The sequence below is a fragment of the Gigantopelta aegis genome, chromosome 9 (genome assembly GCF_016097555.1).
Source record: "Gigantopelta aegis isolate Gae_Host chromosome 9, Gae_host_genome, whole genome shotgun sequence".
Classification (NCBI taxonomy): domain Eukaryota; kingdom Metazoa; phylum Mollusca; class Gastropoda; order Neomphalida; family Peltospiridae; genus Gigantopelta; species Gigantopelta aegis.
The window spans coordinates 43,076,142-43,089,502 of record NC_054707.1 but is presented as its reverse complement, the minus strand read 5'-3'; the positions used below and the strand labels follow the sequence as shown (position 1 = coordinate 43,089,502).

Below are 13,361 nucleotides of genomic sequence, written 5' to 3'. Positions count from 1 at the left end.
ATATCATTCAAAGAAAGTTTGTTTTATTTAACGACGCCACTAGAGCACATTGATTTTTAATCTTATGATCGGCTATTGGACGTCAAACATATGGTCATTCTGACACTGTTGTTTTTAGAGGAAACCCTCTGACGCCACATAGGCTACTCTTTTACGATAGGCAGCAAGGGATCTTTTATTTGCACTTCCTACAGGCAGGATAGCACAAACCATGGCCTTTGATGAACCAGTTATGGATCACTGGTCGGTGCAAGTGGTTTACACCTACTCATTGAGCCTTGCGGAGCACTCACTCTGGGTTTGGAATGGGATCCAAACCCACTACCTACCAACCTGTAGTCCGATGGCTTAACCACTGCACCACCGAGGCCGGTCATATATATCATTCAAGACACTTTCCATCGAGTGTATATTCTTAATTATTTATACAATTACATACATTTTTATTTTTCCGTTTTTATTTGATATTTTAATGAAAGCTTTTAATTGTCGAAGCAACCTTTTGAATACACTTGTAACTTACTTTTATGTTATGTCTATTGAAGACATTTACCATAGTTTGACACCCAATAGCCGATGCATTTGTCGTGCTGGGATGTCGTTAAACATTCTTTCATTCATTCGTTTATTTAAGACTTTGTAATATATATGGTAGCGTGGAATATTAATTTAAGGAATACATGTCCAGCATTTGTTTTCATGGTATTTCATGGTATGTGTGTGAGTTGAACCAGATGATTTGGGGGGTTGTTGGTTTAGGGTTTTTATGTCGGTTTTTTTTTCAAATGTAATCCCGCGGTCCCCAGCTTCTATGTATGGAATAGTTTCCCCATAATTTCTAGTGTGCTAGTTCTAGAAAGACCTCGTAGCCGGACAATAAGGATGATATTATTTGCTGGTGGATGATGGTTGATGGCTGATTTGAATAAGAGCTTATATACATTGGGTAGTCGTTGAACTTTGTATATGGCTTGTATGCTCCAAATGATAGGTTGAGGGTGACACCTAGGACACAGATTTTGCAGATATTAGGTTGGCTTGTATGTTTATGTTTAGCCCAAAGTTTTCAAAGATGTTTATGAGCTATTTTTGTACACTTACTGTGAGATGTTTGAGGACTGCCAGACCGATATCTCTGTAAAGACCGATCGACGTCGGTGTTTAACTTTGTATTTTATGAAGGCTGTGTAGTGCCACTAGTTGACACATTGTATCATCGTATACGCCCATTGTGACGTAGAAAGCATTCGGATTATTGGTTTTCAACATGTTTTACCTTCGTTGTGGAGGAAGAATGACTTCCTGACATGTATAATGGTTTTGTGTTTAGTGGTATTGGTATATTGTTCAGCCCATTTTGTTAATGGATAAGGAGGGCTACTGATATGATGGGGTAGAAATCCACAATGTCGAATACCTGGAAAGATAGGTTTGCGTTGTTCGATAGTGTCAAGAACAATTCCAGAACAGAAGAGATGTTTTTCAACCTGTTTACTTGGATCTGGAGTCTTAGAGTTTTGTTATCCGGTCTACCATTACTCTGCTTACTTTTACTATCTCGCTTTTTGCAGGGTTCATTAGCCTACATGTTGATTTTGTGCTGAAATTGTCTGTGCGGTCGTTTAGTGTTTTAAAGGCTTGTTTGACTGCCTGCCATAGTGTCTATTCTGTCAAGCTTCCCTGCGAAGTTATGGAATTCAGAGTAAATTTCCTTGATAACTGCTGTATCTGCATGCGTGAAACCCTGAGTTGTGGCTGTTTAAGGATATAACCTTGGTACTATCCATGTGCGAGCCACTTTTATGGTGCTGAGCACTATTATGTCCTTATTCACATTGAGAGAGAGAGAGAGAGAGAGAGAGAGAGAGAGAGAGAGAGAGAGAGAGAGAGAGAGAGAGAGAGAGAGAGAGAGAGAGAGAGAGAGAGAGAGAGAGAGAGAGGGGGGCAGACAGACATACAGACAGAGAGAGCGAGAGACAAACAGACAGACAGACACACACACACACAGAGAGAGAGAGAGAGAGAGAGAGAGAGAGAGAGAGAGAGAGAGAGAGAGAGAGAGAGAGAGAGAGAGAGAGAGAGAGAGAGAGAGACAGACAGACAGAGAGAGACAGAGAGAGAGAGAGACAGAGACAGAGAGAGATTCTATTTCATATTGTTGTTGGTGGTTTTTTTAATACGATTTTCATGTCAAAAAATGATGTGTTAAATGTATATAAGCACTGAATAAACATGGGGTTTTTTACATATCACTAGTTGGCATACAACTCGTATTAAAAAAACACCTAAAGGTCCACAGAGCCGGAGTGCTATATAGCGCTTATATCAAAACCAGAATATAACATAATTTGTGGGTGTATAATATGGACCGTCCTGTGGTGCGCCGATAACAGTCGGGAAGTTGCTTAACAATCTAGCAATTTAGCAAAATGCTTAACCTTTGTTTGTAAACCTGTTCTATTATCTGGAATCGAACCCCGCCGATGGGCCTCTTAAAACTATTTCGCGTTCCCAGCCAGTATACTACGATTGGTATATCAAATATACCGTGGTGTGTGCTATCCTTTCTATGGAGTGGTGCATATAAAATACCCCTTGTTACTAATGGAAAAAAATGTACCGGGTTTTCTCTCTTAGGATATATGTCAAAATTATCAAATATTTGACATCTAATAGCCGATGATTAATAAATCAATATGCTCAAGTGAATTTTTTAAACAAAACGAACTTTAAATATTTTAGTATCAGTAGGCCATATGCATCAACTAACCGCCGTGGGTTTTCTCGGGGTTTTTTTTTAATTCCAGCGGCTAATTTGAAGAAAGGAGGTAATGTGGTGATACATAACAATTGAATATCAGCATGTTGTTCATACATTAATGTCCTATTTTGCCGTAATCATAAAGACTAAGAACCAAAATACATATATATTCTGTTTTAAAGGGACATACCCTAGTTTTTAAACACTAAGGCATATTTTTCACCTAAGCTCTAGTTTCAACCTGTAAAACATTTGGCTAATTTACAAATCTGTAACAAATTTGGATACAATAGAATGAAACAAGAATCTGTGACGTTGAAATATTCTCACAAATAGAGAAAAACGCAACTCATAACAGTTACGTTTCAGAAGCACATGCGGGTTTTTTTAAAAATATGAAACAAATATATTTTGTGGTATTAGAAACACCAGGATGACCAGAAACACTTCGGTTGTACGGAAATTAATAATCTAAACAATAAAATATAAGTAATGTTTGATTTCAGTGATCATAAACGACTTTAATAGTGAAAAATATGCTGTAGTGTTTAAAAACTAGGGTATGTCCCTTCAATGTTTTTGAGCAGTGTTAGGGGTGTGATAGTTGTTTCCTTCTATGTAAACAAGGGAGAGTGCTTATGTAAACGCGTATACATTTCACTATTACTGATTATCTCCCTTTATTCAAATTGTTTCCACACATAATTCTAAAAATTACTTATGATGATTTTTTGTGCACCTGAAGCCAATAACAAACAACATATTTGGCAACAGAAATATTTTGGAATCATTTAAATTCCACCCAGAATTAATTTTGAAAATTTTAAAACATTTGCACGTCTTTTCAACACATCTCAGAGTACAATATCTAGGCTTTGGCACCGTTATCAGCAAACTGGAGTGTCACGTGACCGCCCCAGATCCGGTCGTCCCAGAGTTACCACACCGGCGCAAGACAGATACGTAGATACGACATTTACGTGACAGATTCCTAACTGCTTCATCATCAACTTCTGCCATACCTGGGATGCGAAGAATTTCGGATCAGACCATAAGAAACCGTTTACGTGAAGCCAATATCCGAGCTAGAAGACCAGCTAGACGGATAATTTTAACCGCGCAACATAGGAGTCTACGGCTTACATGGTGCAGACGTTGTCTGATATGGCGTCGACAGCAGTGGCGAAGAGTGGCTTTCAGCGACGAGTCGCGTTTTTTGCTTCAACGCGCCGACGGCAGAGCTAGAGTTTACCGACGACGTAACGAGCGTTATGCCAATAATTGTGTGCGGCAGGTGGACAGATATGGAGGGGGGAGTGTTATGGTATGGGCGGCCATCACTTACACTGGCAGAACAGACCTTGTACATGTCCCAGGTCATCTAACAGCCCAATGTTACTGCAACGAAATTCTCCAGCGTCACGCCATACTTTTCATCAACGCAGAAAATGTCATCTTCCAGCACGACAATGCACGACAATGCACGACCACATAGCGCACGTATAACAACAGACTTCCTGAATCAACACAATGTCGGAGTGGTGGCATGGCCTTCAAGATCACCTGATCTTAACTCCATCGAGCACCTGTGGGATCAACTAGATCGACGTTTACGGCAACGTAACCCTGCGCCACAAACGCTACCCCAGCTGCTCCAGGCTTTGCAACAAACATGGGCTACAATTCCCCAGCCTGTGATTCAAGCATTATTTGATATTAGTGTCCATGACCGTGACCATGATACGGTGGCCTAATCCTGTTGATTTGATAGACGATTTCATTCCAAGTGATGATCTGATCATGTTTAACAAGTTTCAATTTTACTGCTCTGGTATTGAGCAAAGATATGATGCTATAAATTTGCAATCCAATCCTAACATATACCAGTTATGCGTTTCTGTATATATATATATAAATTCTCTCTCTCTTTCTCTCTCTCTCTCTCTCTCTCTCTCTCTCTCTCTCTCTCTCTCTCTCTCTCTCTCTCTCTCTCTCTCTCTCTCTCTCTCTCAAACTCTATATATATATATAAATTCTCTCCTCTCTCTCTCTCTCTCTCTCTCTCTCTCTCTCTCTCTCTCTCTCTCTCTCTCTCTCTCTCTCTCTCTCTCTCTCTCTCTCTCTCTCTCTCTCTATATATATATATATATATATATATATATATATATATATATCTCAAACTCTCTCTCTATATATATATATATAAACTCTCTCTCTCTGTCTCTCTCTGTCTGTCTATGTCTGTCTGTCTGTCTCTCTCTCTCTCTCTCTCTCTCTCTCTCTCTCTCTCTCTCTCTCTCTCTCTATATATATATATATATATATATATATATATATATATATATATATATATATATATATATATATGTATGTATATATATATCATAATACAGTAGTGAGTGGTAGGTAACCTAGATATATATTTTGACTTCTCTAGTATTACTGAATTATCACTATCAAATTATGAAAAAACAGTGTGACGGAAAAGAAATATACAGGAAACCACTAAATCACGTCACATGGTATGTGTTTGTTGTTTGTGTGTATGTGTGTATGTATATGTGTGTGTGTGTGTGTATATATATATATATATATATATATATATTGGGGGTTTTTGGGGGAGGGTGGGGGGGGGGTTGGGGGTTCCAACAATATACCATTGTGACAGTGCTCCAACTTTAAGCGATTTCGTTTCGAGCGATAATATTAAACTTAATTTACCAATAAGCCTAATAATATGCATTTTTTCTTTAGATGTTTTAAGAGAGAAAAATACTATATAACTCCATTTCGTTCTGTTGATGCAAATTGAAATATATTTAGTTAAATAGTTTGTTATACTATCAAGTCATTTATGTTGTTTTACAAGTCTAGTTGATTAACGCGAAGCGCCGTGTCGTAAATTACTGCTTTTGTTTACATTGTGCATACAGGAGTTGGTCGGAGCCGACGTCACTTCGCCCCAAGCTATAGTACCGGACGCCACGAAAACCCAAACAAAATGGCTGCCCCCAGTTAGCAGGAATAATCACGGGTTTTTTATTAACTCTAAAATTACGCGTTTTTCATTTCTTACAGTGTCAGTATGTGTTGGTGGTCCGGGTATGCATCTTTGCAACGCATAAGGCTTGGAGTTTAGTCTCCCTTTAACATTGTCTTGTGCTACCCTACGTCTGCCATATATACATAAGACATACACTATATTATGTATATGGAGACTTTCATACATTTTATATATTTGGTTTCAGAACCGTGTGTTTGTTAACGAGTGTAGTGTAGTTATACTGTGTACCAGTATGTGTTTAATTTCGCAAGTGTGGCTAAATTGATTTGACACTAGTACTGTGTACTATATGCATGGTTGGGAAACGAGAAGGTATCAACACAATGTTGAGCACATCAAAAGTCTGCTGTTGTTTCCAATGTAGACCTCCTGACTTGAATATGGCCTCTTGAATGCGAGGTAAATGTCAGAAATGTTTTGTTACAGAAACTAAAAATTCGAGGTATGCTACCTGTGGCCGAAAGTGGGTGAATTTAACTGATTTATCGCTGAATTGCTTTGATTCTGATGGCACACTGCTAAGCTTCATGTGTGGCCTTCTGTAATTAAATTTGATACTTGACCAACAATTTACAGTGAAGTACAGTTTAAATATTGATATGATAATAGCCCCCTGGATGTTCAATTTCCATAGTCTTTTTAAGAGTCGTGTCGAATGTTATACGTTATAATCGAATTTCGCTGTACAATATGTCTGTTTAAGACATTCTGACTAAAGCTGAGGTCCTCGGATTTTAGGTCTGGTTAGGTGCAGTTTATCATATATGGTTTCTACTTCAGAGTCAAAACAAATAGACGTAAGCATGCATGTCCTGGTGATAAATATGACAAAGCGTACTCGGAATGTCCCAACAAATGGCCGGGTGCCTCAACCAGACATATGTGGAGATCTATATTCAGAGCCATCTCATATTATGTTATATCCTAAGATTTGTCATAGTTGCATACACTTTAAATTGAATTATAGATTTAAAGGTGTCAGTACACAATTCGATACTGAATGTAAAATGTTGGTTTATCAGAGCAATATTTAATACTGAATGTTGAATATTGAACTAACTTTCGCTTCCCACACTTGCTGTCAATTGAGCTATCTCGGTATCACCCAAGCCCAGGCTACATGACACTTGCTATGCTTGACGGGCAGTAATTCCCGATTGGGCGAAACTCGGTGTATTTGGCCTTACCGGTGCACTCACTCTGTGTGGGAGTTAGTACTGGGATGAAAACTCCACCACTAGCTCAGGCTGGACACGAACCCTATACCTACCAACCTACTGTCGAATGGCTTAACTACTACACAGATACCATGTTAACCCAGTACTTCCCAGCCTTTCATCACCAATAGCCGATGATGAATAATTCAGTGTGCTCTAGTGTTGTCGTTAAACCAAATAAAACTTTCATGGGTTTTTTATTATACCACCAACAATGTGCTCTAGTGGTGTCGTTAAACAAAACAAACGTTTTACACCACCAATCCAATTTATCCATAATCAAACCGGTATCCACCAGGCGTCACGTTACATACCGTAACGATAGTGTCAGCATGAGATCGTATTCGTTCGAGTCTCTGTGTTCTGACGCAGGTGTGGTTTTTCAGCTCGACTGAGGATGAATGGTCAGGTTTCGTTTTTATCACTCATGGAGGACTATGTAAAAGATGACAAGTGAAACTGGATATACCTGTTGGCGACGTGTCTGTGCATTCTTCTTTGTAACATGTATTCTGTTTGGTGAGTAATGTTTCTTATACACCCGTTTGTGAGAACACCATGCGTTATTTTTGGTTACACATGGTTGTTAACACATGCACGTGTGTCGACAATTTCAAGACATACGACTGGCTAATCCTAGGTGATGACCAGGTTACCAGTGGCATACATCCAATGAAAAACTACCCGATGAAAATCGATTAGACTGTGGCGTATAGTTAACCTGACATACAAGTGCAACGGCTGTAAATAACTTTTTAGTCGAATAAAAGATGTTACAATTTGCTTAAAACCTGGTTTTTGAGGATATGTAAGAAATAGAATAATACATTCGTGTCCGCTAGATACCATTATATCACAATTCGTTGTCTAAAAACGTATCAAACTAGCTTTTGCTCGTTAGATACATTTTAAAACAACTCGTGAGATAAATGGTATCTAAACCAGTTATCAAATTGTGTCTGAAACCAGATGACTGCAGTTTACTGATGCGAATCACAAACAAAACGTTGGTTTTAATAACCGCGGGTGTTTTCGTTATATGTGAATATTTTCATCTCGTCCGTTTCACAATACCCCGAGAAATTCGTCCATTTACTAAATGATCTTCATGGCATGGATAAAAAAAACTTTGCATGTAAAATTGATGCTCAGATTTAATCAAACTTACTGTGCAAATTGTACAATAGAAAATTATGTATCTTTTGCTATACTTGTTTAGCCCAAAACTACGGTGTACTGAAAATCGAGATCGATCGTAGCGATGTGACAAATATTCAGTCTAGTTCAAATTATTCCATTTGATTACCACTAAATAAGGATAACTTATTCTGTTATCGTTAGTAATAGAATCTGAACATTAAACAATGGTAATTGACAATAAAGCTTTGATTTATTTTAACAATTAAAACAAAAAACATCTTGATTCTACGTATGATTGCAAGATTTCTGTTTTATGTCTTTTCGGAACAATTGACTATACTGTAAAACATATAATAAAACGTTTCTGAAGTACACTAGTCAATCTTTAGTCACAGACAAAATGTTTCAGAGATGGGTAAGACATCAAAGTGTTGACGAAACTATTTAAAAATAATTGTCAAATTTGTTCACACAATGTGGAAAATACATCGGTTGAACACCATTATATCACTTATCCACACACACACGCGCGCGCGCGCGCATGCACACTTCGCCAGACTACACCACATCACACCACAAAGAGACACTTGCACACATAAAGGTAACACGTTTTTGAACGACACCAATAGAGCACATCGAATTATCCTTTATTAATCGTCAGCTATTGGATGTCAAATATTTGGTAATTCTGGCATATAATATCAGAGGAAAAACCCGCTACATGTTTTAATTACTAACAAGGGGTCGTTTATATGCACCATCCCAAAGGCAGAATAGCATATATTACGGCGTTTGATGTATCAGTCCGACCGACCGCGTATCAGGCGTACGCATATGCACACATAAATTGATATTAGTTCAGCCTATGTCTGATATTTATTGTGTACAAAGCTGATGGGGTTTTTTTAAAATACTTTTTTCTTTACAGTAGACGCATACTAATGCTAGTCACATACTAATGCGCTGAACCCAAATGGGATTTTGCCTTGGCAGCACAGCCGTACTCTTCGAAGGTTCCTGAAAGGTTTCGAAGTCAAAATTTGTTTTGCATAATGTACAATACTGGCCCCTAGAAGAGATTGTAACATTCGAAAAACCACACATGTGTATGCAAGGACATATCAGGTGCACCCCCCGCATGTGTATGAAAACCTGTCCTTACTGGCCCAGTCCATTCACGTATTTTCCCAGCGTGAATGTATTGATACACAATCCCTTCCAAGTGTCCACTAGCAGAAGATTGTGTGTGTTTTGCGACCTAAACACTGCTGAGTACAATCTAGCTAACTGGATTATCTGCACAATTTAAAATAATTATCTTGGGAACCAAATGGATGCGAGACTTGCATGTTGCTTCAATGAATACAATTAACGGAACATTCCTGAGTTTGCTGCATTGTAAGATGTTTCCGACTAACAAAGTATTTCTACGATTAATTACATACATGTATTACATATATTTTCTTGTTTAGAATATCAGTGTCTGTATATTCAATGTGTTTCTGGTCGTCTTAATATTTGTAAGAAGCCCAAACTGGATTTTGTCTTCAAATAATTTCGTACGTACGAAACAAATTATATTTTTGGAAACAAAATGGAATTTAACTAGTACAAATATTAGAACGATCAGAAATACGTTTAATATACAGCCACTAATATTTTATGCAGAAAAATATATTTGATATGTAATTACAATCGTTAAAAAATCTTTGTTAGTCGATAACATCTTAAAAAGTGCAGCAAACTCAGGAATGTCCCTTTAACGATACCCGTTCGTAACGAAACCACACAAGTGTATTATTGAAATGTGTTATATGATGGGGGAGGGGGAGGGGGAGTGATACTGTAAAATAAGGACTTTAATGTGACTGCATGGAAAGAGATTAGGCTGAGCGCTGGGGATATGTATAATATGTTGACTAAATTAAGAAACTTTCAAACATTATCTGAATCTTGCTCTTAAATGTATCTGCTGAAAGATCCGGTCTGAAAAATAGCACCGTTTCGACAAACTATGTTGTTGAAAAAAACAGTTATATTTTTCATCTAACCTTTCTTAAAATTTCAAAAACTCTTAAAGGGACATTCCCGAGTTTGCTGCATTGTAAGATGTTTCTGACTAATAAAATGTTTCTACGATTAAACTTAAATATTAAATATATTTTCTTGTTTAGAATATCAGCGTCTGTATACTCAGTGTGTTTGTGGTCGTCTTAATATTTGTAAGAAGCCAAAACTGGATTTTGTCTTCAAATAATTTCGTACGTACGAAACAAATTATATTTTTGGAAACAAAATGAAATTTAAGTAGTACAAATATTAGAACGATCAGAAACACGTTTAATATACAGCCACTAATATTTTATGCAGAAAAATATATTTGATATGTAATTACAATCGTTAAAAAATCTTTGTTAGTCGATAACATCTTAAAAAGTGCAGCAAACTCAGGAATGTCCCTTTAACGATACCCGTTGGTAACGAAACCACACAAGTGTATTATTGAAATGTGTTATATGATGGGGGAGGGGGAGAGATACTGTAACATAAGGACTTTAATGTGACTGCATGGAAAGAGATTAGGCTGAGCGCTGGGGATATGTCTAATATGTTGACTAAACCAATAAACTTTCAAGCATTATCGGAATCTTGCTCTTAAATGTATCTGCTGAAAGATCCGGTCTGAACAATAGCACTGTTTCGACAAACTGTGTTGTTGAAAAAAACAGTTATATTTTTCATCTAACCTTTTATAACATTTCAAAAACTCTCAACATGGTAATTCAATCTTGTTGTTAGTAATGTGACAACAGAAACTCACTGCAATATTGAACGAGGACCAATCATCTTCATAGACCAATGTAACATAGCAATTGTATTACCAGTTTTTAAACTTTTGTCTTTAAGAAAGAAAGAAAGAAATGTTTTATTTAACGACGCACTCAACACATTTTATTTACGGTTATATGGCATCAGACATATGGTTAAGGACCACACAGATTTTGAGAGGAAACCCGCTGTCGACACATAGGCTACTCTTTTACGACAGGCAGCAAGGGGTATTTTATTTGCGCTTCCCACAGACAGGATAGCACAAACCATGGCCTTTGTTGAACCAGCTATGGATCACTGGTCGGTGCAAGTGGTTTACACCTACCCATTGAGCCTTGCGGAGCACTCACTCAGGGTTTGGAGTCGGTATCTGGATTAAAAGTCCCATGTCTCGACTGGGATCCGAACCCAGTACCTACCAGCCTGTAGACCGATGGCCTAACCACTACGCCACCGAGGCCGGTCTTGTCTTTAAGAAGGCATATATGTATACAGACTGCACGATATATTGTTTAATTGACAGTTACGTGGTGTCTACAATGTTGTTGTTGAGTCACCTGGTTTACCAGAGAACACAAGGTAGTTGTCTCTGACACATAGCCTACCCCATTTATTAAAGGGACTTTGTCCTCAAAACGAAGGTATTTTTTCGAGAAGACTGACGATAATGTGTGTATTTCTGCTTGCTAGTAATACACTTAGACAATATGGAATTTTAAAAGTGCATAACAGGAGCGGTTTCTTTCATGATTATCACATTTGAATATTTGTTGTCACATCTCTGCACAAGATCAAATGAAGATACGAGTCAGTCACGATGGTGTCTATAGAAGGAGATCTGGTCTTGACCATGATACAGTGTTTCCAATGCGCTTGTAGGAGAACTGCGGGTTTACCTGGCGCGAGAGTACATGCTCCAAAAGCCTGCGTGTAGCTTCCGTAAAGAATGGCACGTACAAGTGGACGTGCATAAAATAATATTTAAAGCAAGTAAATAAAGTAAATAAGTATTTGGCCAAAAAAACTGTACAATGTTTGATTTGTTTAACGACACCACTAGAGAACATTGATTCATTAATCATCGGCTATTGGATGCCAAACATTTGATAATTTTTACATATAGTCATCAGAGGAAACCCGCTACATTTTTTTTCTAATGCAGCAAGGGATCTTTTATATGCACTTTCCCACAGACAGGATAGCACATACCACCGCCTTTGATATATCAGTCGTGGTGCACTGGCAGGAATGAGTCATAGTCCAATGGGTCCACCGACGGGGATCGATCCCAAACCGACCGCGCATCAAGCGAGCGCTTTACCACTGGGCTACGCCGTTCTGAAAATAATAAGCGCATTGAAACATGTACACGTGCCAAATGTGGTGCGGTGTTGTTGTTTCATGGTGTTTTGGTGGGGGTTTTGTTATTTTTTCAAAATGTGAACATTGTTTGAATATCTACTAAACTATTAAAAATACGCTCCACTGAGCTTGTTTCTACTTAATGTGACATCACCATGAACCGGCTTTGGTGGCGCAGTGGCTAATCCACCAGATTTAAGGTTGGTAGATGCTGGGTTCGAATCCCATTACAGACTCTAATCCACTAACACTGACTGCTCGCTTACTACTAACTGGTAACCTGTGTCGTGGGTAGACCGCCTAATATCTGAGGTGTGTGTCTTGCACAGCGTGCTTGAACCTCAGCTAGATATAAACACGAAGTTCAAGAATGAACAACGAGCCTGAGGTGGTTAACTGATACTTTTAGAATTAGTGTGGTAACGACATATTGTTTTCAATACATATACTATTATTATAGTACTATAACAAATCCAAAATAATTTATTAATTCTCCTTTCCTAATTTCCGTCTAATATCAACAGAATAGCAGCTTAGAAGTGCACAAATTGCATATAGCAGGATACAATAGGGCTTTTTTGCTATAACAAATTAAAGTAATACGGTTTTATGTTACAAATTGACAGCTATTTGTCGTTTTAAGAATTATAATGGTCTGTATCTTTGTATAAAACACAATAAGAATGATAGGCGCGTCTGAAATGAATCTCTAAGGACTTGTTTACGATTAATATTATATATCGGGTTTTAGTAGAGCTACAGAGACGGGACATAGCCCAGTGGTAATGCGCTCGCTCGATGCGTGGTTTGTCTGGGATCGATCGATCCCCCGTCGGTGGGCTATTTGGGCTATTTCTTGTCCCAGTCAGTGCATCACAACTGGAATATCAAAGACCGTAGTATATGCTATCCTTTTTGTGGGACGGTGCATATAAAAGATCCTTTTCTGCTAATCGAAAAAGAGTAGCCCATGAAATTAAAATTA

At 38.0% G+C, this 13,361-nt stretch overlaps 1 protein-coding gene across 1 annotated transcript in view; it reads left to right on the top strand.

The window, feature by feature from the left end:
* Window positions 1-7,428: 7,428 nt before the first annotated feature.
* Window positions 7,429-13,361, top strand: part of LOC121380360 — a 30,744-nt gene continuing 24,811 nt past the window's right edge. Inside the window, exon 1 of the mRNA XM_041509143.1 lies at window positions 7,429-7,561. Coding sequence (XP_041365077.1) covers window positions 7,489-7,561 — 73 coding nt within the window. The 5' untranslated portion in view covers window positions 7,429-7,488. The remainder of the gene's footprint in view (window positions 7,562-13,361) is intronic.